This window comes from Manacus candei, unplaced genomic scaffold (genome assembly GCF_025592945.1).
Source record: "Manacus candei isolate 608988 ecotype Guabito, Panama unplaced genomic scaffold, ASM2559294v1 h1tg000034l, whole genome shotgun sequence".
In the NCBI taxonomy this organism is placed as follows: Eukaryota; Metazoa; Chordata; class Aves; order Passeriformes; family Pipridae; genus Manacus; species Manacus candei.
In genome coordinates this window covers 15,933,250-15,947,232 of record NW_026138082.1, presented here as the reverse complement: position 1 = coordinate 15,947,232, position 13,983 = coordinate 15,933,250, and the positions used below count along the sequence as shown (strand labels likewise).

Here is a 13,983-nt window from a genome sequence, read left to right as displayed (position 1 = left end):
TGTGAATTATGACCACAGATACCCAGTCTTGAGAAATGGAATATTTGTAAAGCACCAATATCAGATAATAAAAGCTTTTTTTAAAAAGTGGGTTTAGTTAAGTTAGCTGTAAACACAAAACTCCAATAGGTAAATCTAGTCACTTCTAACACAAAGAGTTTTGTCTTAAAAACTACACCACAAACTGGCTTTACCTGGTGGGATTCACGAGAGGCCCGGGGTAGTAGAGGAGCAGGGGAAAATTATCCCCCAAACCTCTTACCTTTTCAGACTAATTTAAAATTCCCATTTAAAAAAAAAGCTATTATGTATTTGTCATAGGTTACTTATCACGGTTATTTTCTATTCTAAAAAGGACCATTCTTGGCACAAATAGCTCACAATGGCCCACTTGAAAACCTAGCAAACAACCTGAACATTTGAAGAGGAAAATGACTCAGTCTGTATACAGCAGAAACATTGTGAAAGGGGGAAGGGAAGCACTCTGGGAAGCAGAAAAGATGTTCAGATGCTCCCTGTACTATTCATGGAAAGAAGCAGAAACACTAGTGTAGATTACCTTCTGGGGAATACAATTTGACAAGAATTATTACAGAAGATTGCACTGCAAGTTCAATTAATCTATAGCTCTTGACAAAAATATCATGAGTAATCAAATACAGTAAAGGGGGAAGTCCTATCCGACACACTTAATTTTTCAAATGTAGAAATAAACAAGTCAAACTCTTTTAAGTTTCCTAAACATTTAGAAATAGTCTACTCTCATTTATTAGATGTGATTTCCATTCAGAGACAAGGTAATTTCCTGCTAAACACAGGGCAAGTTAACTACCATTAGTCCATAGCCTGAGAAATACATCAAGAATCAATGAATGCACAGAACACAACTGCCCTCAGTACAGCAGATCTAGTCAAATGTCATGCTCGCATAGAGTCTTTAATGATATCATTATCACCTCACTTATTTAAAGGGAGTATGCAAAAAGAAGCAACAATTCATGCTGTGCAAGAAGTTAATGAAATGCATCACATCACCATTACTAAAGCAACAATGAAATGGCAAATATTGGGTAAACCACGTTTCATAACAAGATAACTTGTGGGAAAGTTAAGTCAGAGGTTTCCTCCACATCAAAGCAATTTACTTTGGATTGGTTGGCACCTAGAATACTGTCCTGAAATGCACAGAAGTGACTGAGGTACCAGTAGATGATTTTCACAAAGAACAGATTTTCCGCAAGTACTTAGGTAATATCCAAGCTAAGAAGCTCATCTTCGAGCAAAGTATGGAGTGAATACAGTGTCTCATCCCAAGAGACAACATCCATAGTCAAAGCAAAGACACAGTATGTGTTCTCCATGCTATGCCATTACAGGAAAAACACCAACTCCTTGTATATTTTGTGATACCTCAGAAAGGTAGTTACCTATTAAACATGGAGTATCTACATCCCATGTAGTTTGAACTTTGCCCCTCACCCCTCAACACTGCCTATTTCCCCATTTCAACAGCTCCACAGGTAGGTTTTCCTGCATCCTTTTCTGTGGTCCCTATCTCTTCGAATTTTATAGAATGGAAATGTAGCTCAGGACTGCATGAACCATGGAGTAGCAGAGAATCTGAAAGATAAATATTGAAATATCTCAGTGTTGCAATGTCCAGATCATGTTACAGATCTATCCAATATGGGACAAACCAGGAAAATATACTTTATGTTCCTTATTTGTAAGGCCCATTATTCTTTCTTCACTAGCAAGACTGAAGATGACCTGTCTTCTTGCAGGAGAAAGCAACACATTCTGTGAAAAAATGAAAATTATTTAGAACAACAAAAATTACTAATGGTAACTCAATTAAAACCTATGCCAGGCACCTCAAAACAACAAGACATTTTGATTTAGCACCACTGCCTAACTCTCAGTCAGAAAACAAGACCAACGTGGTAAAGAAAAGCTTAAAGGAACTACAAAAAACCCCAACAACATCTGGGATGAGAAACAGAGGAAGAACTACAATATTATTCTGTCGCTTTGGAAAGGAAGGTATTACTCTGACTACTTACAGATTGTTAGCAAAATTATTCAGTTCCATTTCTTGCTCATTCTTGTGGAACAATCTGGATCTTCCTTTTCAGCCTCTCAGATCGAAAATTTACTGCAAATTTACTTTTTTATTTGTATTGTCTAGACAGCCAGTAAAAATGGGACAGGCATGTAACTGAACATAAATACTGGAAAAGTTCACAATTTAAGAAAGCAAAAAAAGGTTTTACAGCTTAATTTTTTCAACTGGATTTGCTTATTCTATTGGATTATCTTTTCAAAGCAGCCAGAAATTGTTGAGTTTAATTTGAAATTTAAAAAGGAAATAATTTTCTTGCTATAAAATCATGCCATATATAAATAAGAGTAAAAAGCAAAGACTGCACGTTCCTTTCACCTGCTGGGGAAAGAAATCCCCGAGCTCCTGTAAGCCTGTTATGGGCTATATTGTGTTGCTTAATGATTCCCACAGTAGCTGACTCATCCCTGAATTCACAGCCATCTTCTGAGTTCTACAAGGCAGATATTTGTTAAGTGTTTTCCATTTCCATACATGAAATATATTGTTTCATTTTGCACTCCTGTTTCTTCTCTCTCTTTTCCCAAGATGGATCCCCCCTTTTCACCCCACTTCTCCATTCTAGCCTGCAAAATAGTTCAATCAGATACTGTGCTCTTTGAAGGAAAACAATTTTTTTCCGTCTTTCAGACAAACAAAATAAAACTTTACTCTGAGCAAGTGAGTCTCTTAATATATAGGTAAAAATGTTCCAAAAAATTGTACCATGTCATTAATCTACAGTAAGTTAGAAACAAAGCCCACAAATGAGCTAGTCAACCTCAATTCTTACGACCCCTAAGTACAGCATATTTACTCTATTGGCATTTATCTTTCTAAACTGACTTTACAAAATAAGTCAGTTCAGAACTATGAGAAATTTGTTGACACCAGACTTGAAATATTTCATAAGAGTATAACCCACGTCCATATGTCCATCTGTGTGCTGAAGTTCACTAGTTCAGCTAAATCAAAAAAGCCCCCAAAGATGAATATAATGAAAAACTGTATCAACAATCTCTATACATGACAGAGAAAACTTAAGAGTTGTATGAGATCATATGAAATCTGCCACCTCACCACCTCTGTATGTCCAGTGCAATATTGCCAGATTGCATGAATTGCCAGAGAGAAGGAGAGATGGAGACCACCTTTTCAGTTTACTTTTACCTTAAGACAACTTCATTTTTACAGTCATTACCATCATAGCAATTACTATCATTCTCATTCTGCGACCACTGCTTCCTAAAGGAACATAACTTTCAGGCAGGAAAATTGCAACTGTGTTGCTTCCCTTCCTCACTTACATCCATCATCTCAGTTCTTGAATAGTTCATCTGGAAACACATCATGACAGGGAGTCTTTAATCAAGGTCAGGTAATTCATGTCTCACTGCACAAGAAATTAACACAAAACAGGCTGCCATGTGAAATCAACCTGGTTTTACATATGTGTATATATATGTATATATAGGTGAGACACAGGCTCCAACTTCTGCACTGTTTAATGACTACCACATCCCCCCTCACATTTTTAGTCTCTGCCAATTAACAGACAACATGCAATCACAGTTTGGGGGACAGTATTTGCCAAAATCATTCCCAACAGGCAACTTGGATATAGTTACGATATCTTGGAGAAAGAGAGCTTTGACACATGGAGGTGAGGCGGCACACTCCTTAGTTTCAGAGTCAGAATACAGGCTGTGGCCAACCTGTCACTGTATGGATATAGTCTCTAAGTTACATAGGCAGTGTATGCCATCCCTACAATGAAGCAGTGGGAAGCCTGAACCATAGAATCGACTGGGTTGGAAAAGACCTCTGAGATTATCAAGTCCAACCCTTGATCCAACACTGCTGTGGTTACTAGACCGTGGCACTAAGTGCTACATCCAGTCTCATCTTAAAAACCTCCAGGGACAGCGAATCCATCACCTCCCTGGGAAGCCCATTCCAATGTCTGATTACTCTCTCTGTAAAAAAATTTTCTCCTAATATTCAACCTAAACCTCCCCTGGTTCAGTTTAAGACTATGCCCTCTTGTCCTATCCTGGTTGCCTGGGAGAAGAGACCAACGTCCACCCGGCTATAACCTCCTTTCAGGTAGTTGCAGAGAGTGATGAGGTCTCCCCTGAGCTTGCTCCGGGCTAAACAACCCCAGCTCCCTCAGCCTCTCCTCATAGGACTTGTGTTCGAGTCCCTTCACCAGCCTTGTTGCTCTTCTCTGGACCTGTTTCAGCACCTCAATATCCTCCTTCCTGAACTGAGGGGCCCAGAACTGGACACAGGACTCCAGGTGTGGTCTCACCAGTGCCGAGTACAGGGGAAGAATCACTTCCCTGGTCCTGCTGACCACACTGTTCCTGATCCAGGCCAGGATGCCATTGGCCTTCTTGGCCACCTGGGCACACTGCTGGCTCATGTTCAGCTTCTTGTCAGTCCAGACTCCCAGGTCTCTTTCTGCCTGGCTGCTCTCCAGCCACTCCGGGACACAAAATATTTTAAAAAAGATAAATCCATGATTACATGATTGATACATTATTTTATAAACCATATATGCTACAGAGGAGCACTGTAAACAATCTGTTGAAGCATGTCATTCTATAATTAGGGTTTTGCCACAAACTTCATAAGAATTTGAATCTCACCCATTAGCTTTTGCTAGCAGTTGCTTTTACTTCCTTACAAAGAAACATGTGGTATAACTAATGGATTCTATGTAAAATATAACTGTTACCTTTTGAAAAGGCCTCATTGCTTTTTGTGTTTGATTGTCTCTGTATAAGTCTAAAGAGGTTTGAGACCTAAAAGATCTACAGCATAAAGAGAAAATTTTCTAAAGAACTAGAGTATTCTTGGACAACCTGGATTAAAAGAGCAAGTAGGGAAAAAAAATGTGCTTGAAAATCTAATTATTTATCTATATCAGGTACCACCAAGGAGACTGGAAAAGCACTAGGTATCCTACTTTTTATTTCCTTTGTATTTTTTTTTTTTCCAAAACAAAGATGTGGTATTCTGAACACTAGAATGGCTTCTTGAACAAATATATAATTGTAAACAATTCAAATAAAAAGTCATAGATTAAACATTCAATAGTTCTGAAGGCAAGAACCATCTTAGATGTCACCAAAGGTATGAGATCTACTCATAAATAGTTTGTTCCAAAAGACAGAAGGATCATGTAACATGTTTTAAAAGTAGAGATACTTTTCAAAGTCACTTGATTCTCCTAAAATTTCATAACGAGGTATAGTTTGATACTTACGCAGATCCTTGTACTAACACTGCATTCCAAAGATAGCGTAGCAAGAGTCAGTATTTTTGTATCTCATGGTTTTGTTAAGAATATGCTTCTGTTATACATAATTCTCTAAGCATCACTTAACCCATCTGAACATATCTTGATATATTACTGAGCAGCCTGTACCACCAGCAGTTAAATGCAAGTCTTAAGAAACAGATTTGCCATTTAACTCCACTACTCCACAGCTGCTCATTTACTTGTCTAGAACAGCTTAACTGAAATTTGGCATTAATTTCTCTGAACTTCACAAGCAACCTGTTCTACACTTGCTGTCTCAGAAAATTAAAAGTTGAACTGAAATTACACCTCTTGTGGGTTAGATTAATAGATTAATTTAAGCTTACATGTCTTACTGCTTGCTCAACTTATTGCCTTTGGCCACCAAAAGCTGAAGCTTCAGCATATTTACAGTTCCACAGAAGATCAACTTTAGGAAGTATCCCAGACATTTACTGTTAAGCCTGTGCTCACTAACATGGAGGTAAAAAGACATGGGTAAAGAAGAGTCTTTGTACTGAAAGTGCACTTGGCAACTTAGTGAGACAGATCTGGAGAGTTCCTAACTTTATAGAATATGGAATTTGTGCAAGCAAATGGTTACAGCTAGATCTTTCCTTTTATAGGTAAAACGGAGAATTTTGAAGGATTGCATAACTCCTACCCAATGACAAACAAGTAGCAAGGTAAATCAAAGACTGGTTCAGAGAAAACACTTTTTTAAAGAAGCATTTTCAAGCCTGGAAAAGGTTAAACTGTAGGTTTACCTTATACCAGGTAGTACAAAATAGATGCTTCGTTATCTCATCCATGGTCATTTCAAGGCTTGATGATAGTATTCTCTTCAAAATTGTCCAGTGTCTCTATAAATGGGAGGGTGAATATGGGAGGAGAGCTATGCTTTTCGTGTATTCTGTCTCCAGCTGAAGAGTGTCAACTTGAATGACAATGCAATTTATCATTTACAAAAATGCTTCACTATACTAAGCAGTTTATCTACACAATTTTATGTTTGAAATATAGTTGCATAGAAAGCACATAATGACTTTGATTAGGCCTGCAACTTCCTGCATTCAAGAGGGCATTAAACAACTACAGCTGTTCAAGACAAGTTTAGAAGTAATTAAGAAATATCCTTTATAAAATGAGTGTGTGACATGCCTCAAAAAATTACTCCCAGAAAGGAGTATAAAACTGTTAACTATCATCAATAACACCAAACTCACCAAAATGCAAAATATTGTACTAAGACTTGTTGATGAACTAAGGGAAGAACACAACTACCATCTAGTGCAATAAAGGCAGGGTGAAACAGAACTATACACTCCACATTGCAAAGCTGCTATTAGTCCTAATCACACTCCTAAGCCTAGAATATTCTGTTAATAAACAAAAAAAGAAGTTTCTTGAGATCCAGTATTTAACAGAAACAAAGTTGCAAAGAATCGAAAAAAGCTGAGTTGTGTTGTACGCAAAGCACATATCGAAGATGACATTTCAATAATCCAATACTCTGGAAATACAAAACCACCAATCAATAAAACAGCTAACTATGCCAACCATCAACAACAGCCATAGGGAGCAAAGTGCCATACTTTCATCCCATACCATTGAGGCTAAAAAGCCAAATACACAAAAGCCAAACACTAATCCAACTAGAAAGCAAGGAAGGAACATCCCATGACAGTGTATTGGAAGTATGAGCAGATACTTCTACTGTAATAACAATGTTGCTACAAAACAAAATCAGAAGATTTTTGTTCATTTCCTAGTACTATATGAAGAAAAAAATGTTATCCATAAAGCAGCTATGTTTTTTTGAAAAAAGGTTATTAGTGCTTGAAGGGAGACATGAATTATTTTAAATTATTAAATTAAATTAAATTATTTTAAAATACAAAAAAAGAAATTAAACATGGAAAAGTACTAGTGGGGTGGAATGAAATGAAACATACACTGGGTAAGGTTGCCTATATTACATCGATTTTTCATTGAGACCTTTTAAACAAACCACAGAACTATGAACAGAGTTTTCCATCTACTGATATATAACAGAAAATGGAATTCTAGCAGAAGGAAGCAGTGCTTATTTTTTCTCATAATCTCTGCATTAAGGAGGTTAAGCAATACGCATATTTAAATACATATATTTAAACAAAGTAATTCAAGTCATACATTGCCTTAAAATGAAGCAAAACTTAGAAAGCAAGAAAACACATACCTGATATACCCTGAGATTCTCTTTGTAAATCACAGTACCACAGTCTGTTCACTGGATCACAGCCTTCTCTAATAGACAGCAAGACATATCGACCATCATCTGACACCTATAAGAAGGTATAGAAAAACCAAAGACAATTCATTCTCTGGAGAAAAAAAAGTCTAACTTGAGAAGTTACTACCTAAACCCCGAGGAAAAAATGAATTGTTTCTACAGTTAGTTGAGTAAACAGACACGTATGGAATGTGAGAACTCACCAAGAACCCACATTTATCACTTACATCAATAAATAAAGTAAGTACAGTCTGCTAACGTTTCAGGAGATCAAAACCAAACAGCATTATCTGTTTATTTTAACCATGAATTAAAACAAAGAAAGTTTATTATTATTAAATGTATTCCAGCTAAACAGGTGTCTAAATAAGTCACAGCGGATATCTCCTCCACTGTGGACCTCTGTAGGCTGCAGGGGCACAGCCTGCTTCACCGTGGTCTTCAGCACAGTCAGCAGGGCAATCTCTACTCCAGCACCTGGAGCACCTCCTCGCCCTTGCTTTGCCTACTGTGGCAAACTAAATGACACTCAGAATTTTGAGGTTTGACCTTTTCATTATGTTTACACACACAAAAATCTAGTGCTGCTGTTAAATGAGCATTAAGTTATAAATTTTCTGAAGCTTCTGGTTCATTTTTGCACGCGTATAACACAAGATAAAATTTTCAAAATGAATCCTTCTTGCTACTTGGGCTTTGCAAACATAGTCTGTTTCCTGGCAAAGCTTTTGAAAGTGCAAGCCCAACAAGGAAAGGCAGAAAGTAACACGAAGTCATCAACTTAAAGTTTCCCTCTCCTGATTGAGCTGTTTTGAGCATATTCCATAAGTACCATAGATGTTTAATGAACTGAGCTGACACAGGCCATGTCCTGTCCATATTGTCCTTACATGACAGTATCTAATGGAAATTTAAACCCCTAATCAAAAAATATGAATCTGTTTTTTTTTTTTTCCACTTGGCCCTAAACACATCTTCAAAGGATTCTTATTCATACATTGTCACTACTTCTTAGACATATTTTGGTTAATATTTGCAACATTAGTTGTGCAAAATATCTGTAGAATGAGTTAAGGAAAATAAATTTCCAAAGAATTAGTTCTAACGATACTGCTACTCAAACAAATCCACAGTTCTGAAGACACAAGAAGAGGACCTAGTAGAATAGAGACAAATGTCAGTGTATGAAAGCTGACAAAAAAGCCAACAACCAAAGAGTCCTCAAAACAAAAACAAACCCCAAATGAGTGTTTCCAAGTTGTATTTTTTACAGGCATTTTGTCAACAACTAATTATATGACTAAAAAACGTCTACAGAGCTGAAATCTCACAACACAAATAGAAAAGAACACCTAAGATTCCTACTGGACCAAAAAAAAGCCCCATTATATGAAACAGTAAAGATAGCTCTAATAGGGCAATCTGCAAAATTGAGACATTGTTTCCTCCCTCCTAGAAGGGATTCTATCCAGAAAAGGAATCCAAGATTAGGTGATCTTTCTTGAAAGAAGCATCGTAAGTGTTTTTGTAGAGAAACAATAACTGAAGGTGTCAGTTGTAATTAAGAAAATTACTGCAATACACTGCTTAAACATCTGTCCATACCTGTAAAAGCACCAAGTTTCCTCCTCTTCCTCCCAAACTCAAAAAACATATCTAGTAATTTAAGTGGTATATAGAAATATAAATTTCAGTTAAACTTAAGAGTATGACACACAAAATTCTTTAAGTCACAGTCAGAACCTGTGTAAATCTGTTCTTTAATACTGTGAATTAAACAGTTAAGAGAAGACTGATTGCTTTCCCCAAGAAAGAACACTGACTTGCAAATTTCTGATGTTGTTACAAAGGCAATTCAGAACCTCTGATGACAGCAAATCTGAGTACATCTAATGAGTTTTTCCTTCATTATTCCCAGCTGGACTGGTTAAGAGTTGATAGCAGTTCATGTTTAATTTGAAGTAGGAACTCCCAATGCATCTTGCTGGTGGGATAGCAATTATGTCTGTCTAAAGCTATTCTTACATCAGTGTGTTCTATAACCCAAAGGAATTTGACAGAAACAGGACAAGATACAGTTGACTGCAGCACGCTAAAATGTTTAGCATTATACCACAGATTTAGACATTCACGATGCAAAGTCACAGTTTGGTGAGCAAATCTTGGCAGCAGTATCAGCTTAGGAGGTCTCCACCTCTAGCTCTTTCTACTGCTGTGCTTGCTTGTATCCATGCAAGTTCATTCCCCATGTCATGTCAGTACAAGCATCTGCCATTTGTGAAGTAAACCAGTCTGGGGAACTGATCCAGCTGAAAAAATAGCATGTTACAACAAAAAAACATAAAAAAAAAAATCCAAAAAAACCAAAGAATCCAGGAGGGGAAGGAGGAAATAAAAAAAAAGACTAAACACAATAAAAAAAGAAAAATAATAAAAGAAGTCCCTCTGCCACATTACTATCTTGGTCCATTCATTGTGCAGTTGCACAAATGGCCAAGCTAACACACTGCACCAAGCAGCTGGAAACATGAATATTAGGGGCAGAGATTGCTTAAGGCAGCTCAGATTGCAGCACTGACGAATGTGGAATCACAGCCTGAATGCCACGGACACTATACTGTAAACAGACAGTATCCTGGGTTTCAGGATGGCAAAAAGAAATAGGATTTACCAACTATCATTTGGGTTATTCTTATACTGCCACATCATCTTCATGAGCTGAACTGCAATCCTTGTTCTTGGTTCACAAATTTATGAACTGAAATTTCACACTAGCATCTCAGTCAAATCTTAGAATGCATTCATGGTTCAGCATAAGGGAGACAGCTGTAATGTCAGACCTGGTTTCCTCCATCTAAACTGAAAAGGAAACACATTTCAATAATTTCTGAAGGAGCTCTGGAATGCCACTCAGTGCACATTTCTCTCATTAAAATAATTACTATCATTTCGAACAACACCCACTGGTAAAAGTAAGGAAGTTATAAACCAATTGCAACTCTCAAAACAACATTTAGGATCTGTCAAAGCAGGACAGAAAAGATCCTGTAGCCTTTCAATTAGAGCTTTGAAAAACCTTCAGCATAACAATGATTTTATAAGCATAACACAGCATAACACATACTCCCTAACTCGGCACTAGTAAGGGAAGGATTATTTCAAAGAGCTGACATTGGTACATGGCTTTTAGTTTCACTACTGCCATTCAGTCACTTGGCAATTTTGAATTTGTTATATCTATTATTTCTTAAACATTCGTTATGACCATCATTACACCATACCAACATGTACAGCAGTATCATTAAGATAGCTGTGCTCCCAAGTACTATTTTATCTAATCTTTCAAGCGTCAAACTCTTTAAAGTAAAACCTTTATAGAGGAGTTTTAGTTTCTGGTGGAGTATTTTCTGTGAATTGTTTTTTTTCCCTTAGCAATTTTGTTTCAATGTTACCTGTTTTTCTTCAGTTTGATGAAAAGTAAGCACTGCTTAGGTAAGCATTAAGAGATGAAGTGATTTACCTGCAACTTCAATAAATCAATGATTATCAAAATAAGAAAAATTATTTAAAGCCTAATTAGTAAAAGGAATCTTGTAATCACTTAAATATTTTCTTTCATTAAAAAATCCAATTGATTCATCATACAAGCCATATAAGGAATGCCAAAGCTTTATTAGGATCCACAGCAAAAGCAAAGTTAAATATTTTGTCTAGTAGCAGCACATTTCAAACCAAAAATTCATACATAATTAAACAAACAACAACAACAAAAAGAATGAACAGGAGAAGGCAGGTGGTTTTCAGACTTCCTGGTTTTATGTATTACCCCTCAACTAAAATGTCAATAGCACAGACATCAGAGTGCTCTACTTCCAAGTAATGTGCATGCCAGCAACCCCAGTGACTATTAACGCAAGTTCTTTGAACACTACCTGGAAAATCATCACTGCCAGATTTAGGACAAGGAAGAGTTCTTTATATTTAGTTCACAAATAGGGGCCCTTTGAGTACATAGTATCATACTAAGGCCTTCCTTTTTAAGATGATAAATTACAAGTTTTACTGCCTTTCCCCTTTTTATTTTCAAGGTGGGAAAAAACTCTACTGCATAATTTGTTTCTGCACAACAATGTACTAAAAATTAAAAAAGTAAAATTCAGTTATTAGATAATATGCCTGTATATAGGAAAAGATAAACTCTCTTCTTTAACTGCAGACATTAACACCATGATAATCTACAGCCTGATCTTTATCCGTGGTTATTTGACAAACTACTGTTCTTCATGCACTAGTGCCCTTTGCATTGCTATCTAACGCATTTCCAATGAAATACATCAAATCAATCTCATAGAAAAAAATAAACATTGAAGTTCACAAAAATCGCAAACAGAATCAAAACTTTCAAACAGAGCCAAAAGGTCAAATTACTAACTGGACTCCATGTATCCAGCCATGGAAGATGAAAGCATCCAGAGAAAGAAAGACGGGTGGCAAGAGAGATGCAACTGTGCAATGCATGGCTTTAATAACTAGGAACTAAAAACTCATTGCATCAATAAGCTGCATTTTAACATTGCCACAATTTTCACTATATGCTATGGATGTAACAGCTTAAAAACACAGAGTGACTGACTAGATTTTTTTTCTTTTTAAATCTACATTTAGGGATGTACCTAGTCACCACAATAAAACAGTCATAACATCAGTTACTTCCTTAACTTTACATATATACTGCACTTTTGCATAACACTGACCCTGCATTTGACTCAACTAAGAAGATTTCACATACAAGAAAAATTTCACTTGATGCAGAAATTACCTATCTGTTGTTATTTAAGGAAAAAACCAAAAAGCACATCGCTTCTACAGAGAAAAAAGAAAAAATTGCTGTAGAATTTGCTGAAACATTTGATCAGTAAAGAGCAATTATGCTCTCTGAACAGCCTCAAGTGTTCTAATATCACAGATGTGCACATGTTCCCATGCCACAAAGATCTGCTTGCATGATCACAAAGAACCCCCACTGTAATCTCTCAGCCTTTCAAACTCCACTTTTATTTTCTAAATTTTTTCGTTAGATAAAATGATTGAGAAGGGTTGGAGTTTTTTTGGTTGGTTTTTTTTTTTTCCTTGGGGAGGGAAGAGGTGTAGTTTGTTTTTTTTTTTTTTAATGAAAGGAACATAAAGCTATGTTTTGACATTATCTTTGCAGTGGTTCCAGTAAGTCACTGAAGTTTGCACATACCTCCTGTCTCATTTTATGTTCTAGCAGTTTTTTGAGACTTTGAGGACTGGGGCAAGAACTCCCTTTCAAATAGCGACCTCTTGGGACCATCTGAACAATCCAAGCCACCCGAAGCTGGTACTCTCAGGCTGCAAAGGCTTTGTTTTGTTTTCTATTTGCAGAGTACTGGCTTAATCGACTAGATTTCAGAAGCTGAGATGATGGGTGATCACAGGATTGCATGATTTCAGGATCGGGTCCAACAGAAACTACTTACTACATTCTGAGAGCAGACCCAACATACTTTATGCAGGGCATGGATACAGTTATATGTAAATGACAGTCTGATATGTTTTATCCACCCACTTCCCTGGTTAGAAAACTTGCTCCGGGCATTAATTTAAATTCCTTATTCCAGCTGGGTTTTTCTTCTGGGATTTTAGATATCATGTGCTGGTATAAAGAGCCTTTCTATTCTGACCATATTCATCTGAGCCTCTGCTAAGTTTGAGGTTGAAGGAGCCCTACCAGAGCCACAGAAGTGGGATTTTGACCCTAGATCATTGGGCTGACAACTGTTTCAATTCCAACAGGACACCAGGCAGCCCTGTTCAGAAGAGGACCCCAGCAATATGTACATGCATATTTACATCCATTCTCTTTCTTAAGTCTAGTCAGAATTAAATCAGTAATCTTCTGATGTCAGAAACATCACACACAACTTTTATGATGGCCTTCAGCTTATAGTAAAATAAATAAATAATAAAGCTACTACCCGGCTGTTTCTCGATAGTAAAATTCTCCACACCTATTGCCAGGGTTGCAGGAAGATAGTCATAGTAGGCTTCTATTCCAGATCCAGGCTTGACAAAGATAGTGTAAGGTTTTAGAAAAATTCCCACAGCCCTGTTTTAACCATCAGTATGTCTCACTTGAGCAAGCTGACAATGTTTTCAGCCCTTCCCCTCCACGCTACTCACTCTTCCCCTGAGCATGCTGCATGTCAATGTTCCTGCAGTGAAAACGAACCACAGCCAGTACACTTTCTCCTAGCACAGCTTACCCCTCTGTGCTCT

At 37.0% G+C, this 13,983-nt stretch overlaps 1 protein-coding gene across 1 annotated transcript in view; it reads right to left on the bottom strand.

Moving 5' to 3' along the window:
• PREP (prolyl endopeptidase) overlaps positions 1-13,983 on the bottom strand; it is an 87,709-nt gene that overhangs the window by 54,649 nt on the left and 19,077 nt on the right. The window contains exon 7 of the mRNA XM_051792377.1: positions 7,630-7,735. Within this exon, the coding sequence (XP_051648337.1) occupies positions 7,630-7,735 (106 nt within the window). The remainder of the gene's footprint in view (positions 1-7,629; positions 7,736-13,983) is intronic.